Source organism: Elephas maximus, chromosome 6 (assembly GCF_024166365.1).
Source record: "Elephas maximus indicus isolate mEleMax1 chromosome 6, mEleMax1 primary haplotype, whole genome shotgun sequence".
NCBI classification, from domain to species: domain Eukaryota; kingdom Metazoa; phylum Chordata; class Mammalia; order Proboscidea; family Elephantidae; genus Elephas; species Elephas maximus.
Genome location: NC_064824.1, coordinates 88,103,899 through 88,121,108, shown reverse-complemented (window position 1 = coordinate 88,121,108; position 17,210 = coordinate 88,103,899). Strand labels below are relative to the sequence as shown.

The 17,210-nt window shown below is 36.6% G+C and overlaps 1 protein-coding gene across 5 annotated transcripts in view; it reads right to left on the bottom strand.

Annotated features, from left to right (window-relative positions):
• Positions 1 to 2,408: 2,408 nt before the first annotated feature.
• PMS1 (PMS1 homolog 1, mismatch repair system component) overlaps positions 2,409 to 17,210 on the bottom strand; it is a 130,455-nt gene continuing 115,653 nt past the window's right edge. For 2 of the 5 annotated variants that reach the window (XM_049887669.1, XM_049887671.1), the window contains 3 exons: positions 16,369 to 16,499; positions 11,602 to 11,762; positions 2,409 to 9,213 (listed from right to left, as the gene is read on the bottom strand). In XM_049887669.1, coding sequence (XP_049743626.1) covers positions 9,049 to 9,213; positions 11,602 to 11,762; positions 16,369 to 16,499 — 457 coding nt within the window. In that variant the 3' untranslated portion in view covers positions 2,409 to 9,048. Of the gene's footprint in view, positions 9,214 to 11,601; positions 11,763 to 12,250; positions 16,288 to 16,368; positions 16,500 to 17,210 lie in introns of those variants that run through there. The other 3 variants (XM_049887670.1, XM_049887674.1, XM_049887673.1) reach the window with 3 other exon arrangements.

The window sequence follows — 17,210 nt, the reverse complement described above, 5'->3', positions numbered from 1 at the left end:
TGAAATAAGTCAATCACAAAAGGACAAATATTGTATGAGACCACTACTATAAAAACTCATGAAAAGGTTTACTTACAAAAAGAAACAATCTTTGATGATTACAAGGCAGGGGACGGGTGGGGATGGAAAAACACTAAATAGACAATAGATAAGTGGTAACTTCGGTGAAGGGTAAGACAGCATACGATACTGGGGAAGGCAGCACAACTCGTACAAGGAAAAGTCATGGAAGCTCCATAGACACATCCAAACTCCCTGAGGTACCAAATTGCTGGGCTGAGGGCTGTGGACCGTAGACCATAGTCTTGGGGGATATCTAGCTTAACTGGTATAGCACAGTTTATAAAGAAAATGTTCTACATTCTGCTTTGGTGAGTAGGGCCTGGGGTCTTAAAAGCTTGTGAGTGGCCATCTAAGATACTCCACGGACTCACCCCATCGGGAGCAAGGGAGAATGAAAAAAACTAAAGGCACAAAGAAATATTAGTCCAAAGGACTAATGGACCACATCTACAGGCCTCCACCAGGCTGAACCCAGTACAAATAGATGGTGCCTGGATACCACCACCAACTGCTCTGAAAGGTATCACAATAGGGGGTCCTGGACAGAGCTGGAGAAAAACGTAGAACAAAATTCTAACTCACAAAAAAAGACCACATTTATTGGCCTGACAGAGACTGGAGAAACCCCGAGTATGGCCTGCACATCGTTTTAGCTCAGGAATGAGGTCACTCCTGAGGTTCACCCTTCAGCCAAAGATTAGACAGGCCCATGAAACAAAACATGACTAAAGGGACACACCAGCCCAGGGGAAAGGATGAGAAGGCACGAGGGGACAGGAAAGCTGGTAATAGGGAACCCAAGGCTAAGAAGGGAGAGTGTTGACATGCCATGGGGTTGGTAGCCAATGTCACAAAACAATATGTGTACTGCTTAATGAGAAGCTACTTTGTTCTGTAAATCTTCATCTAAAGTACAAAAAAAAAAACTGCCTCAAGACACAAATCCAATCTTGTAGACTGAGTCCTGCCTCACTAGCACAACTGCTGCCTATCTCACCTCATTAACATCACAGAGACAGGATTTACAACACACATGAAAATAACACCGGATGACAAAATGGTGGAGAATCATACAAGACTGGGTGGGAATCATGGCCTAGCCAAATTAATACACATATTTTTGGGGACACGATTCAATCCATGACAAGGACTAAGGTATGCCTGATCCAAGCCATGGTATTTTCAATCGCCTCATATACATGTGAAAGCTAGATGATGAATAAGGGAGATTGAAGAAGAATGGATGCATCTGAATTATGGTGTTGGCAAAGAATACTGAATATACCATGGACTGCCAGAAGAACAAACAAGGCTATCTTGGAAGAAGTATAGCCAGAATGCTCCTTAGAAGCAAAGATAGTGAGATTTCAGCTCACGTACTTTGAACATGTTATCAGGAAGTTACAGTCCTTGGAGAAGGACACCATGCTTGGTAGAGGGTCATCGAAAAAGAGGAAGACCCTCAAGGAGATGAAATGCCACAGTGGCTGCAACAATGGGCTCAAACATATCAACGATTGTGAGGATGGTACAGGACCAGGCAGTGTTTTGTTCTGTTATACACAGGGTAGCTATGAGTCAGAAGCGACTTGACAGTACCCAACAACAAAATTAGTTGCTTATTTGCCCCAGGAAATATATATAACTTATCCACCCTATGCAGATATTAAAGTGACAGCAATGTCAGATCTGCCTTAGAAAAGATACTTTGTGTCATCGAGAGTTGATGCAATCTGTTTCCAAAATGGAATGTAAGAATTTAAGGATAGAAAATTTCAATAAATTTCCAGAGTTGCCTCAGTTGGACTTCCAAAACATTCTGTTATTATTTTAAGAATTGTAAATAACCAGGCCAAAAAAATCAAACTTATTACTGTCTAGTCAATTCCGACTCATAGCGACCCTAGAGGTCAGAGTAGAACAGCCCTATAGGGTTTCTCAGAAGCTCCTGGTGGATTCAAAATGCCACCTTTTTGGTTAGCAGCCATAACTTTTAACCACCATGCCAGAAGGGTTTCTAAGTACAATGAATGTATATCATTTTGGGTGATTCATCATGACAGTATCTTTGAATTAGATACCACCTTTATGATTAGATGCTGATTATTTTGATACTATAAATTGAGTTAACTTTCTATTCAGCTGAGAGTCCCTATTAGTTCAAAAATTATATTTCTTTGAAGTCTGTTTTATAATATGGATATCTTTTGTCTAAGATATAGGTATACAGAGACAGACTAAGGCATTTTTAAAATGTTTTATAAAAATTCCCTTAAGATACAAGTGAAGTTTTACAAAAATTCCTTTAAGATACAGGTGAAGAGATAAGGCATTTTAAAAATGTTTTACAAAAATTCCTTTAAGATACAGGTGAAGACATAAGGGATACAAACTAATATTCACTGAGTATCTACTATGATCTAGGCTTTACATTTCCTTTCACTAAATCTTGCAAACTCTGTTTATCACCTAATATAGTGCCTCAACCCAGAAGGCGATAACTACTACTTTATTTGAATGATAATGACATTTTATTTACCTCTCCTTACCTTCAATTCCAACTCTTCAGGTATTAACACACCAATACTGGCCTTACTCCCAAGGTTGGAGGGTCATGAGAAGTAAGATGCAGATTTCATTTGGGACCAAATCTTGAGGGACCTCGAATATCTGGCTAATGATTTTGAACTCTGGTAAAAGTAGCTAAAAGTTTTTGATCAGGAAAGTAACACAATCAGCTGTATACTAGAATATTAATTTAAAACCATATTTAAAAGGAACTGGAATGGGTAAAGAGTAGAGGTGGGAGGTCAGCTGAAAAAACTATAATGCTTAAATTCCATTCATGTTACGTTTAAATGTCTTAGTATCTCATGTTCATTCAGTACAGAAGTTTCTTTAGAAGAACTCAGGAAGTTTTTGACATTCTTAAGGTATGAAAATATATTAGTTCTTCTTATAACTTAGCCCTGGAAGTCATACAGCTATAGTCTAATGGTCAAAATAATCATGTGCTAGCCTAGTCGGAATCGACTCAACAGCAGTGGGTTTGGGTTTGGGTCAGCCTAAATTCAAAGAGGTGGCATAAAATAGACTCATAAATCTAATTATGTGGTTTTCTGTATATGTTTGCATAAAAAAAAAACAAAAAAAAACTATCTCTACACTCTTGTTAACCCAAATGTGGTCCCTGAACCAGTGGCATTAGCATTACCTAGGAACTTGCCAGAAATGGAGATTAGGCCCTATCCCAACCCTGCTGAATCAGAACACGTATTCAGAAGATTGAATGCTAGGAGATTGATAAGCATGTTAAAATTTGAGAAGTGCTAAATTAGACCATACTCATATCACTTCTCAAATTTTGACATGCTTATCAGTCTCCTGGCATTCAATTAGACCATACTCATATACTAGTGGAAACAATGGTGGTGTAGTGGTTAAGAGCTATAGCTGCTAACCAAAAGGTAGGCAGTCGAATCCACCAGGCACTCCTTGGAAACCATATGGGGCAGTTCTACCCTGTCCTTTAGGGTCACTATGAGTTGGAATCAACTTGATGGCGGTGGTTTGGTTTTTTTTTTTTTTTTTTTCATTTACTAGTATACACAAGAGTATCCTCAAACTTGTCATCTGAAGAAACCTAGAAAACATGAAATACTCTTCTTTCAACTGTGGGGCAGGAAAGGATTGTACTTTTTTTTTTTTTTTTAATGGGCCAAATAGTCAAAACCTTCTTGCTTCTATAAAATCTTTGATGATTTAAAAACTGCATGTGTGGGTGGGAAATCTTGTTTTTATCTGGGGCATCAAGGATCATGAGTATATATGTGGGAAAGCATTTATTTTAAAACAGCCTTTTCTATGACTAAGGAAACAAGAGTAAAGACAAAAAAGTGCAAAGAACTTAGAGTATATACTTTACATACATTTGCAGTTCACATACAGAGACAAATTTTTTTTCACTATTATGATTAACAGATTACTTAAAATTATTATTAGCAGGATTACAACACTGTCTTGAAAGTTAACCTGCTGTCATTTACAAACGTCTCTAGATAAAGTGAAAGCAAAATTAAAAAAAAGTCCTTTTAAAAGAAATAGTAAACTAACTTGTGAAAATGTACCATTTTCTTCCAAAAATACGTTCAATCCATTAACAATTTGCCTGTTTCTTCTTGTCACTCATTTCTATGATCTAAATTATAAAACATAATTAAAATACCTGAGAAAATTCTTAAAAATCAAGTTCAACATTAACAATAATTTTGTTGCCAGCCATTACTTTATTAAGCATCTAGATATGTTACTTTCAAAATATATCTTAATATTTAAGTTCTTTACAAAAATTGTTTTTCATTTAAAGGAACAATTACAAACTTCAGATTGGTTTCTAAAAGGCCCCAGATACAAGCCTAGATTAAAATTTAAATACCTGATATAATAATAATACAAAGATGTTGTATGGTATTCGTATTCTATATGAAACTCAAAAGGATTAGTTGAAATCATACTGACTCCAGTGTAGAAAGGAAAGGCAAATGAGACTCTATTCTATCAGCCATCATGTTGTAAGTTAGCCAAAATGGGAGAGAGCTCTTTTGCACTTCAGTTCTACCATGGCACCATTCCAGAGAATCTAAACAGAAAACCCTGCAAAGCCATGAGGGCCTCAGTAAATACCAAACTAATTTTCTCTATTTGTTACCATAGAGCTTTTCTCTCTTTTTGCTTAAATCATTTAAATTGTTTGAATCTTCAAGTAGCTTGATAACTTGCTCTATGTGCTTTCATAACTTGGCTAAAGTGTTCTAAACCTTATTGATCAGTTCCCTGCTTGGAAATTTTAATCGCTTCCTACTGTCCTTGAGATAAAAATCCCAAATCAGTAAAGATCTATGAGATCAAGGTACTGCCTATCATTCCAATCTCCATTTACTCAAGGTCCAGTAATGCAGAACTCCTTGCAATCACAAACGCGTTGACATATGCTGTTTCCCCTGCCTGACTTTTCTTTCTTCTCCTGGATAACTACATATCAACTTCAGATTCAGCTCACTGGTCCTTCCATAGGTTTCCCTAAGCTGGGAATGGATGTCTCCTTTATGCTTCCCTAGTACATACTACATATCCTTATAACACTCACTGTAATAGTTCATCTCCTCTTAGAAACTCTAGAGAGTAAGGAGAGTCTTCACTTTGTATTTAGCACTGAGTGTGGCACTCAATAATTCATCAAATAAAGAAATGAATACACAACTGAAATGGAGATCAGGGAGTCTGGCGCAGTGATTTCGAGTCCAACTTGAGTAGGGTGGAAAAAGATCTTTTTCTCTGATAGTTCAAAGACTTTTTTGAAAAAGTGGACTAGTTCAGAGGCATTTAAATGTAGTCATTAGTAATGCAAAATTAACTGAAAAGAGGGCGTACCAGGTCATGCTATGGAATATTTAAGACAAAATAGGCAGAAACAAAATAACGGGATTTTACAAATGATTGGGCCCTTGGAGATCAATTCGGCATCTTCATTTCAGATATGAAGAAATGGAGGTTTTAATAGCACAGCCAGTATGAAGTCTTCTAAGTCCTAGTTTTGTGTTTTTTGTTTACTGACATGGTAGATTTTAATAAGAATCAGTAAGAAAAAATATCGGTTAGAAAAAATGGACTTGAGATTGTCACTCTGATATAGGACAGGCAATTGTTCTCCAGCTGTGGTCCCCAGCCAGTAGCATCAACATCACCTAAGAACTTAGAAACAGAAACGCAAATTTTGGGTTCCTATCCCAGATCTATTCAATCAGTAACTCTGGGCACAGCACCTGGCAATCTGTTTTAACAAACCTTCCAGGTGATTCTGATGCCTACTCAAATTTGATAATCACTGGGATATGGTTTTAAAACCTAGAGCAAGGATCTTTACGTTAATCTGTATTGCTTTAAGGAGGAAGAAAAGTGTGGTCAAATATCAAGTAAGCAGAGATGACAACTCAAGGGAGTGGTGGTAAAATTCAAATAGTGTGTTGCTAGTATTACAGGAAACAATGAAAAACACATTGAAGAGTAAAGTGTTAAAGTTTAGCTGAGATCAACCAAGAGATCTAGAATAAGGTAACAGTTAACTTTTGATTATTCATGCTTATGTAGTTTAACATAAGCTTAAGTAGTTGACAATTTCAAGTCATTTAAAAAAATTTTGACTTTACTACTTAGTAATCTTTTTTTTTCTCAGTACTTGGTTTTATTTATAGTAATATCAATATTTGAAGTGGAATTAGTATGAATACTAGATTAGCTCTGTGCACTCAGCCAAATCACTCAATCGCTATGAGCTTCTAATTCTCATCTGTTAATTAGAACCTTCGAAGATTCTAGCAATTATGAATCCATGAATATTGGTTTGTCCGATCAATCCAGAATGCTCCAAGAACAAGTCAAGTTCATTTAAATACTTAATTTTTATTATGGAAATTTTAGTTGCTCGACAACTTTGGCTTTTAAGTTAGTGTGTCAACATTTGGGCACTCCAGCCATATATATTACTTCCAAGACGTGCTGTGGAAGAGTTAACGCACCTTTTATTTTCAACTTAGACCCTAATCCAAGTTTACTTAGCAGCTCCTGTCCCCCTTCCAAAAAAGACTTAAGAAGCTTGCAAAAAGAAAAATAAATAAATAAAAGAGATAAGTCATATGGTTGGAGAGGGAAAAATGGGTCAGATTTTTATCTTAGTTATAAAATGCAGGCCACGATGGGATGGATTGCAATCCCTCCAACTCAAAAAAATCCCTCCAACGAGAGCCACAAAATCGGGATGAAAACAGAGAGTCAGATGCCCAAGGAAAACAACAACAGATACTTATCCATCTGATTTCAGACCCAACATTTTCCAGTACGTTAAATTTCTGAAACCTCACAGGTACTGCTGGGCCAAGCATGGCTACCATTCCACAAGAGTTCAGTTTGAGATGGGGCTGCAGGCTTCACTCTGCATGGCTTTGGGACTCCCCTGAAGTATAGACAAGGCTGAAATCCTAGGCAAACACCCTTGGGTCTCAAGGGCCCTTTGGGGCTTCCCACCTTTAAGTGGGCCTCTAATACACCCAGCCCAGTGTGGAGCAACCCTACTTAGCTAAAAATGAGCGTTTCCAGGTCGGGCTTTCCTTTCCCTCAGATGTCCCTGCCTTGCCCTCCCAGCCTGCGGCAGCCTTTACCTCCATCCTGTCACTGACGCCTACTACGGTCATTTTGTCATTTTGTCCTGCGGCGCTGCTGCTGCAAGGGTGAGTGCTTTTGTGTGTGGACAGGGGTGTGGCTAAGGAGGCTGTGGAGGAGGGGAGGGGGTCCTCACCAGCAGGAAGCAGAGCCCAGGAGAGGCTTGAGGCCCCCTCCTGTGCCAAAGGCCCCAGGAGGAAAAGCAATGAATCCACCCACCTCCAAGACTCCAGACTCCTTTTGAAAAATTTTGCAGCCCAAGGTTATTTAAAGAAACCTGCTGTTCAAGTGGCATCACGGAGTTTTATACTTTTCTTTTTCCCCGAAACACCTATACTTTATTGACCCAAATGACTCATACGACTATATTTCGCTACAGGCTATATATAACGGTGCTTGCGTACATGAACTCTGGGATTAGTCTAAGTAGTATTTACGATCCTAAATTTGTTGTGAAGACTAGGTGAGAGTATTCAGGGTTGAGTGCTTGCTATCTAGCAAATCCATGGTAAATACTTCTGTCATCACCACTAACCTAATTTGATAGAATTCAGGACTAAAAAGAAAATGAGAACAAAATGAAAAAAAGTTGCTATCTCATCAACTCTACCTCATGGCGACCCCACGTGCATCAGAGTAGAACTGTGCTCCATAGGGTTTTTCGTCAAAGGCCTTTTTTCAAAGACAACTCTGCGTGTTCGAACCTTTCAGTTAGTAGCTGAGCTCCTTGACCATTTGCACCACCCAACACACTATATCAGCTAGAAAATGAGTCTAAAATTTTGCTTAGGGCTGGTGCAAATTTCATCATCTTCTGTCTCCCTATGAGTTTCTCTTCTCTCAATTTACCCAGCTAATTAAAAGGATTTCTCCCAGAAAGGGGCCCTGAATTTATAAAAGCAGTAATGGGGGAAAAACAGTATTTGGGTCACAAGAAACGGCACTATTGACAGGAGAAAAGGCCAGGCTACAAGTAGAGTTCCAGATATCATAATTTGTAACTCATAACACAAAGATCTTAAGAATTTAAATATTCTCCTTGAGGATTAAGGGAGGGTGGTATGAGTGTGGCAGAGACAGCAGTATCCAGTATAACATACTTTACACAACAAACATATTCATTAAAAGTCCTGTTTCAACTTTTTGTAAATTAAGCATCCTGTGACTATGGGACTTGTTTTGAAAGGCCTCATGTGTGATGAACAATCATAACCTAAATTTTCTGTTAAAAACCTAGATCTTCCCATGTTCTCTAACAAATTTTGACCTCAAAGCACATTAATTATACTGAGACAACAACAACATATAAGCTGTTACTCCCAAGATGGAGATGGCAAGATTGCTGAAGCGATATTCTCTTATTCCTCTAAACTTAATTTTTTCCCTTTCTCCTACTTCTTTATTCTACTTTAAACAAGATTGACAATTTCTGCTAGATATGCCTGTTGAGTCTGTTGGTGTGATGTGTGATTTCTCCTGAACCGAGCTGACCTAGTAAATCAACCACACAAGAATACTATATATTTTCCAATTTGGAGTCTGCAACTGATAATTATTACAAGGCTGGTTTGTGAGAATCAACTGAATTAATAGTCTATACTAGTTTATTTAATTTTTCTACAATTTTTGAAAAAAAATTTTCATTACACAAACAAGCCAGTGAACCTTCATTTATAAAATAAACTTTAACACATGATGATACAAAAGATGGTTTAAATGACAAAAATGTCTTATGACTGAAGCAATTTCAACTAATTTTCTTCAACATAGTTAATCAGTTTCTGGAAGATGAGTTAAATGATGAAAAAACGGGCGACCATGAACACACCCTTTAATTTCACTTCCAAGCTGGTGCTTTATTCTGTGGACAATGTCTAGGATGTCCTCTTTCGATAAGTACATGGGTAGCTGTCTAGACAGACGCACTGCTTCTCCCTGTGAAGAGAAAGCCACACATTTTACAGTGATATACCCTGAAGCAGAAAACATGCTATCTTGGCAAAGAGGAAAATGGAAAATTGATTATACTCATTCTCTCAGCAAATATTTAAGGAGCGTCAATTATCTGTTAGTCACTATTGTAGGTACCAGGAATACAGTAGAGAATAGGACAAAAAAGATCTCTGCTCTTGTGAAATTACATCCTAGTACAGAGAAAGAGAAAACAAAGAAAACATCAGTGAGTAATAATGCAGAAAATGATACTGACTGCATAGTTGGGAAAGGTTTCCTTGAGGAGGTGACATTTAAATTTCAACTTAAATAAGAAACTGTCATACAAAGATTATGGAAGAAGAAAAGTATTTCAGGTAGAGAAAGAGAAAGAATAGAATGTCCAGTGTGAGTGTAGCATAGTTGTTAAAGGGAAAAAAAGAAGCAAGATAAGGGATTAGGTAGAAGCCAGATCAAATAGGTCCCTCCAGGACTGGATGAGCAATTTGGATTTTAATCTGAACGCAGAGCAAGTAACCAGAGGGTTTTTAAGCAAAGGTCTGACATTCAGTCTGGTGGCTGTCTGAATAATGGTTTGAGGCAGGGCAAAAAGAGAAGCAGGGAATTTGCAGGCAGTCACTGCAGTCCTGGTGAGAGGCTTTGACTAGAGTGATAGTAGAGATGGAGGGAGGTAGAAAGATTCCTGATAGAAGCTGGAGGTAAAATCAGAAAGGCTTGCTGATAGACTGGTTATGAGGCATGCAGAATCAAGGATAATGCCTTTATTTTTGGTACACTAACACAGTTTTCTGAGGTAATAAAGACTAAGGGAAGATCAGATTTGGAGGTAAAATAGTATTTATTAGCAATGTTGGCTTCTTTTAAGATTTGTTTTTTTAAAAACATTTTACTTGAAAGATCTTGAATCCTAACATTTTTCTCTCTAACCACACCCCTCTCCCATTATCATTCTAAACATCCTACTCCTTTATTTTAACTAAATCTGTTCTTTTTCTTCATTTGACCTTTAATCTCTTCAACCCCTCCTTATTCTCCTGGCCCACCAGTACCCTTCTGTCATTTTTCCCTTCCTAGGCTCTGAAGTGAGACATTTCAAGGATAGTATCTTTAGCATGGGCATTTCTTTTGGATTACTAGATTCAAAATACAAAACACTACACTCAACTCCCTCAACCTTTTCCTTTGAAGTCTCCAGAAACTTTCAGTGTTAAATTGCCCCACAATATGCTGGGAATGTCCACAAGACAAAGCTTCTAAAGGACTTAAAAAAATTACTGAACACATTTTTCAGAAAAGGCAAAAAGTGGACTCTCCTGTTGAGGAAGTCTGACCCTAGCAATGCAACAGGCACACCATGATTATATTCTAAACAAAAATGGCTCATTTAAAAAAAGAAAAATTAAATTCTATTAAAGCTCTGGTTTGATCTTAAAATAACAGCAATGGTGACTGCTTCTAAAAATATATTATAGTTTCTGGAAACAATCACTATTGTTTTCCCTCTACTATCCTATACTTGGAAATCCTGGTGGCATAGTGGTTAAGAGCTATGGTTGTTAACCAAAAGGTTGGCAGTTATAATCTACCAGGTGTTACCTGGAAACTCATTGGGGCAGTTCTATTCTGTCCTATAGGGTTGCTAATGAGTTGGAATTGACTCTACGGCAACGTGTATGGGTTTGTTTGTTTTTTTTTGGGTATCCTATACTTTGACATTTTAAGTCTACAATCTTCCTCCATTGCTATTATTTAATTTAGAATTCGTTTTGAAAAAATCCATTGCTGCAGCTCTCATTTGTGACAGATATTGTTAGAAAATTAAAATCTCCACTTATTCAGTAGTGTAGATCTATTAAAAGATCAATGCTTAGAATTATATTACTATTATTTTTAGACAAGTGTATGGTATTAAGATTATGCAATTCTGAATCCTTTCTATGGGGGCTTATTATGGAAATTAAACACACACACACAAAACTACAAATTGTCTCATTCATAAGGTTCTTCCTCAATATGCACCCAAGAAATAATGCTATGGTAAGGATCTGTGATATAGTAGTATATCATAATCAGTCTAGATGTAAAGCTTTTCATGGAGTTTTCTTTTTTTAAACAGTACCACCTGTGTACAAAAAAAAACTTACAGAAATTGTTTAATATTTTGAAATTGCTTACGATAAAAAAAAAAAAGAACCAACCAAACTCACTGCCATCAAGTCAATTCCGACTCACAGTGGCCCTTTAGGACAGAGTAGAACTGCCCCATAGGGTTTCCAAGGAGCTACTGGTGGATTTGAACCACAGCCCTTTTTGTTAGCATCCAAGCTCTTAACCACTGCGCCGTCAGGGTTCCAATCTAATAATACATACCTCTAGATAACTTATCACTTTTCGAGGTCTACATTCGTAAACTTCCTTTGCATTTTTGTTTAATATAGCGTTCAGAATTTCTTTTAAATCCATTACTCCATAGAATGGAAGACAATTAGCCATTCCTTCTATTTCTAAGTAGTTTTCAGCAATGGAAACTCCTGAAACAATAAAAATATACATACAGTCACTATAGTTTAAACTATATTCCAGAACATGTCCATTAAAAACAATATCAATGTTAAAACATTTAGAATTCAAGATAGTCAGGACAAAGTTTTACTTCCTTACTTGGAGAATTATCATCTCCCACAAGATTTCAAATTCATATTAAGTCATAAATGCTCATTGACACCACAGGTGCTTTATGTAATTTAATTTAATCTCAGTTCTGTTGCTTACATTTGTTTAGAACATTTCTTTCTTTGGAGAGAAAATAAAGTCCCAGGATATTTATTAAAATAAAACTGGTTTAAGTGTTTTAACAACTGCTGCTGTTCAAATTCTATCCTATTGGTTTAATATCTAACTTAAAGGCCTCAGTGCTTCTGTGATTATTTTAAGAAATTATAAAATTGTTTTTATAATTAAAAAATTATAGCAATACTTAAACAGTAACTTAATAACATATAAGTAATTTGAAGACACAAAATATTAATGTTTGTTGAAAATATTTTACTAGGCAAAGCTTAAAAATGATATGTTATCCATTATTTTTATTGTTATGCTGTTAGGTGCTGTTGAGTCAATTCTGACTCATAGCGACCCTGTGTACAACAGAACGAAACATGGCATGGTCCTGTAACATCCTCACAATTGCTATTTTGAGCCCATTGTTGCAGCCACCGTGTCAATCCATCTCATCGAGGGTCTTCCTCTTTTTCGCTGACCTTCCACTTTACCAAGTATGATGTTCTTCTCCAGGGACTGGTCCCTCCTGGCAACATGTTCAAAGTATATGAGACAAAGTCTCGCCATCATCACTTCCAAGGAGCAATCTGCCTGTTTTTCAAGACAGATTTAGTTTGTTCTTCTGGCAGCCCACGTTGCATTCAATATTCTTTGCCAATAGCATAATTCAAAGGTGTTGAGTTCTTCATTGTTCAACTCCTGCATACATTAGGTGACTGAAAATACCATGGCTTGGGTCTGGCGCACCTTAGCCCTCAAGGTGACACCTTTGCCTTTTAAACTATTATTTAGACTACTTTGAAAAATTTAGTAATTAAAATATAACTAAAAACTTGCTACATTCTTGGATGTATAATTGGGGAGATTATCTCTTAACAGCACACATTCCAAAGCATCAAATTTAGCCTTAATATGCATTTTATGATTTTGGAAAACAGTAGAGATTTGTCTTCTCTGGCTATATCTATGTAATAAAAAAAAAAAAATAGTGATTCTTAAAATTCAAGTCCGCACAGTGCCACTTAGAAGCAAGAAAAAAGGAATAGTTTAATCTGAGGTAAGCAGTAGTTATTATATTAATAAAAGAAGAGGCGAGATGTAAACTGAAGATTTTCAGACCCTGGAAACTTCAATAATCTTATCTCTAACCTGTTCCCAGTTACAGATGTGTTCATGGATGGCAGTTAAGGTGGGAGCAGACTGAACAGAGCACACATGCTGGTATTCTCAGGAAATAACTAGGGAATAATGTAAGAATATACAGTCAAGCATTAAGGTGCAGAGTTCAGTGAAGGGAGGCACAATGAGAGTTTGAATAATCAGGGGACCTTAAATGGGATTTGAAACAGGGATTAGACAAAGAGGAAGTAGAGGAATGTTCTAGCTCACATTTCTTTTTGCATATATATAAAGAAAATCTTGAAAAGTATCACTGTCTTTTTACTACTGCTGGTTCTAAACCTTTTATAGTATGATTAGATTGAAAAGTCTTATACTGACTATATGTGCCCTAGAAAAATACACATTGCACAGAACTACCTGTAGATATGGGCAAAAGGATTTGGCAAGGGATGAGGAAACTGGGCAATATTTTAACCTTTGTGTTTGCAAAATCAGATATGGAAATCTTAAAGAGACATTTGGGACTGCAACAGTTACCTTTCAAGAAGTTCCTATAAAATTCTGTGAAATGCTTCCCAATTTTCAGGGAAAATACTTCAAATGAAAAAGTGGTTTGACAAGTTTCACTTGCTAAAATATGGAATTCATATTGATGCAGAACAGAAAAGTTTTCCTATTAATAAGCAAAGTTGTTAAGGTTACACTCAGAATCTTTCTCTTCAAAGCCAGATGTATTTATTCTTTTCTTTCAAATTCTTTATCCATTGTGACAACCAGCAAACTGTTAATTCATAGTACAATAGTCTCAATAAAAGACAGAGAAATGGTCCTTAAAAAATCTGACTTAAGAAAAACAATGCAGAAAAAAGACTAAAACAAATAAGAAAAAAAAAATCAATGCATTTAACTTAGTCTGTTAGTAAGAGGAATAGTTCTGATGATAACCTAATTTAAGTCCAATCAAATCAAATTGGTTTGCAGCTGATGGTCTTATTCAGCGTTGCATCTTCAGTGCCAAGCAAAGTACCTGTCATTCGATAGGCTTAAAAAACATTATCTACATGCTAAGAGCTGAAGGCATCTGTCAGGCAGCAAGTTACTGGGCAGTTAAAAAATGAACGTACTCATAAAATAGACAGGACAATTATCCTGACTGCTAAAACCAACTTCTATGATGAGAAAAACTGACATTTAATCTTTCGTTAAAATGGTACCTGCCACCAATGCCACGTAGCTAATTAGAAAATTAGATTAAGTCTAGAATAAAGTATCTTGCTATACACACAAATAACAAAAAACAAAAAACAAAACAAACTTGCCATACTTTAGATAAATTAAAAAGATGTCAGGGACCCCGAAGAAAAAGATTTCTAGGAGCAAAAGAATATCTACAAGTCAGTTCACGCCAGAAACGGGGGTGGGAAGTGAGGAGAAAAGGAAATATTTGAATCTCTACCACTGTCAAGTACTATGTTAAACTGGTATAAGTAAGTTATCTCATTATATCCTCACAACTACTTTATAAAATATATATCCCAATGTTAATACGGAAGCAGTGTAACAAATTAAGAGCTAGGCTCAAAAGGCAGATTGCCTGGGTTCAGATTGTGGTTGTACAAATAACTTGTATACCCTTAAGTGAATTTCTCTGTGCCTTGATTTTTCCATCTGTAAAATGAAGACATTAAGAGTACCTACTTCATAGGGCTATTAGGAAGATTAAATGAAGACATTTAATACTTAGCTAGTGCCCTGAACATAATTCTTCAATAAATATTAGTTGTTGGTATTGATGAGGAAATAGCAAGGCTAAACTGACTTTTTTAAGGACATATTGCTTTTAAATTGCAGATTTGGACTACTTCTCTCCACCCCAAGTCTCAATATCTTTGGTTACCATTACCCCACCTAGGGTGAGGTGGGAGGTAAGAAATTTAGGGTAGGTATCCTAAAACTGGAGCTCTCGTGGTGCAGTGGTTAAAAGCTCAGCTGCTAACCAAAAGTCTGAATCCACCAACCACTCCTTGGAAACCCTATGGGGCAATTCTACTCTGTCCTATATGGTTGCTGTGAGTTGGAACAGACTGGACGGCAACGGGTTTGGTTTTTGTCCTAAAACTGCACTAGTAAAGTTAGTTTAAATTTAGAACAGCAAAGCATTTCCTGTATATACATAATTTCATGGTTTCGTATATTGTTTTTGTTTTCTTTTCATGTCCCAGGAAAACATTCCTTTAAAAATCTTCAACACCGTTTTGGTTAAATTTTGTTTTTCTACACTTTGGTCATGACAAGTGTAGGTGTAGAAGGGGGAACAAGGGATTCAGTCCTTTGGTGCCACTGTGCCCCTTAATACCAGAGAAGAGAAAGTAATAGGACAAAACCAGTGTACAAAGCTACGGCAGAAGGCAGTTAAGTGTGGAAACTATGAAAAAATAGAGAAAGGGCCAGCCAGGAAAGTTAAAATCCCCTAGCCAGAAAGCTTTTCGTTTTGTCTCTCCACCTGATGAATTTTCATCAGCCTTGGTAGTGCAGTGGTTAAAATGCTTGGCTGCTAACCGAAAGATTGGCAGTTCAAACCCACCATCCACTCCATGGGAGAAAGGTGTGGCAGTCCGCTTTCGTAAAGATTTACAGCCTTGGAATCCCTTTGGGGCAGTTCTACTCTGTCCTATAGGGCTGTTATGAGTCAAAATCAACTTGACAGCAATGGGTTTGGTTTTTTATTTTTATTTTTTTGATGAATTTTCATATTAAACAAAGAAGGTCACATTACAGTCTTTTGGTGAAGCCATGGAATCAAACCATCTATTCTCCAAATAGCAAGACTGATGATGCTAAAAGTAAACGGTTTAAAAAAAAAAGAAAGGAGATTCCATTTTTGTTAGGCTATTCCAGTATCCTAAATATTGATTTCAGTTTCATCATCTAAAGGGATATTTTAATAATTTTGTTCAACAAAGCAGGCAGTCTGAAGGACAGCAACAATTATGATAAAGCTAGCTGATTAGCTATGAAAATGAAAATGTAAGGCGACTGACTGAAACAGACACCAAACTTGCTTGTCTCATGCAGAGGTGGCCTTTGTAACGTTAGACTGTTTCTTCACAGCTGATGTTTTACCTTTGGTACAGCAAAAATATGCTATGATATCTGTAAATTAAAGAAAATCTAAATGTAACTCTTAGAACAAGATTTATCTAAGTCAGAAGATGTTAAACCACATCATCATACCTGGTATTAATTTTATCTTGAAACCATTTGCTGTAAGACGAGGATCAGACAGGTAGGTTGATCCACTGTATCCTTGGTCATCTGTTGTCATTTTACATAAAACCTCTAAATAATGAGATCCACTAAAAAGACTGAAAAAGAAATTATGGCTCTTTAACTTATTAAATATGTAAAATGAAACAACAGGATTTTGGGGAATGTAATCCAAGGGGTCTTTACAAAGTGTTATTTTACTACCAAAATACAAAGGTATAAGTAGCCCTATGAGAATATCTTATTTTTTACACTTCTATTTATATTTTATATACAACCTACTGCATACAGTTCACAGAAAAGAGAAGAGGTAAAGATAATAGGCAGTCTCTATCTTTTAGAATATTACAAACTAAATGTGAAATCAAGAAATGTGCTCTAATACAAATGAAAACTTTATACATAATGCCATTTTATACCTTAAAAACAGACACAATAATATACCGTCGAGTTACCCAAGTCATCCACTCTGACTAATTTTCAATTGCTAGCCAAGGTTACTCAAATAAAATGGTAAGAATATTATCCTTTTGGCTAAAAACTTATAAATTTAACAATTCGGAACTGAGGAGGGCTTCCTTCAGTCTATTGCAGGCATAGCACGTTTGTCAAACTTGACATATGATACGATTTTCAGTGATCTGGGCCCTAAACAAAATTTTGAGGCAACCAAAGATTAGCTCTGGCACAAATCGACCTTTCACATTGGTTCCATGCTTGGTTATGCTGCCTCATACTATAAGTCATTGCAAGAAGTTGTGTGTTATGGTTGACATGTGGGTGGTTTCTATTTTCCCATTCATTCAATG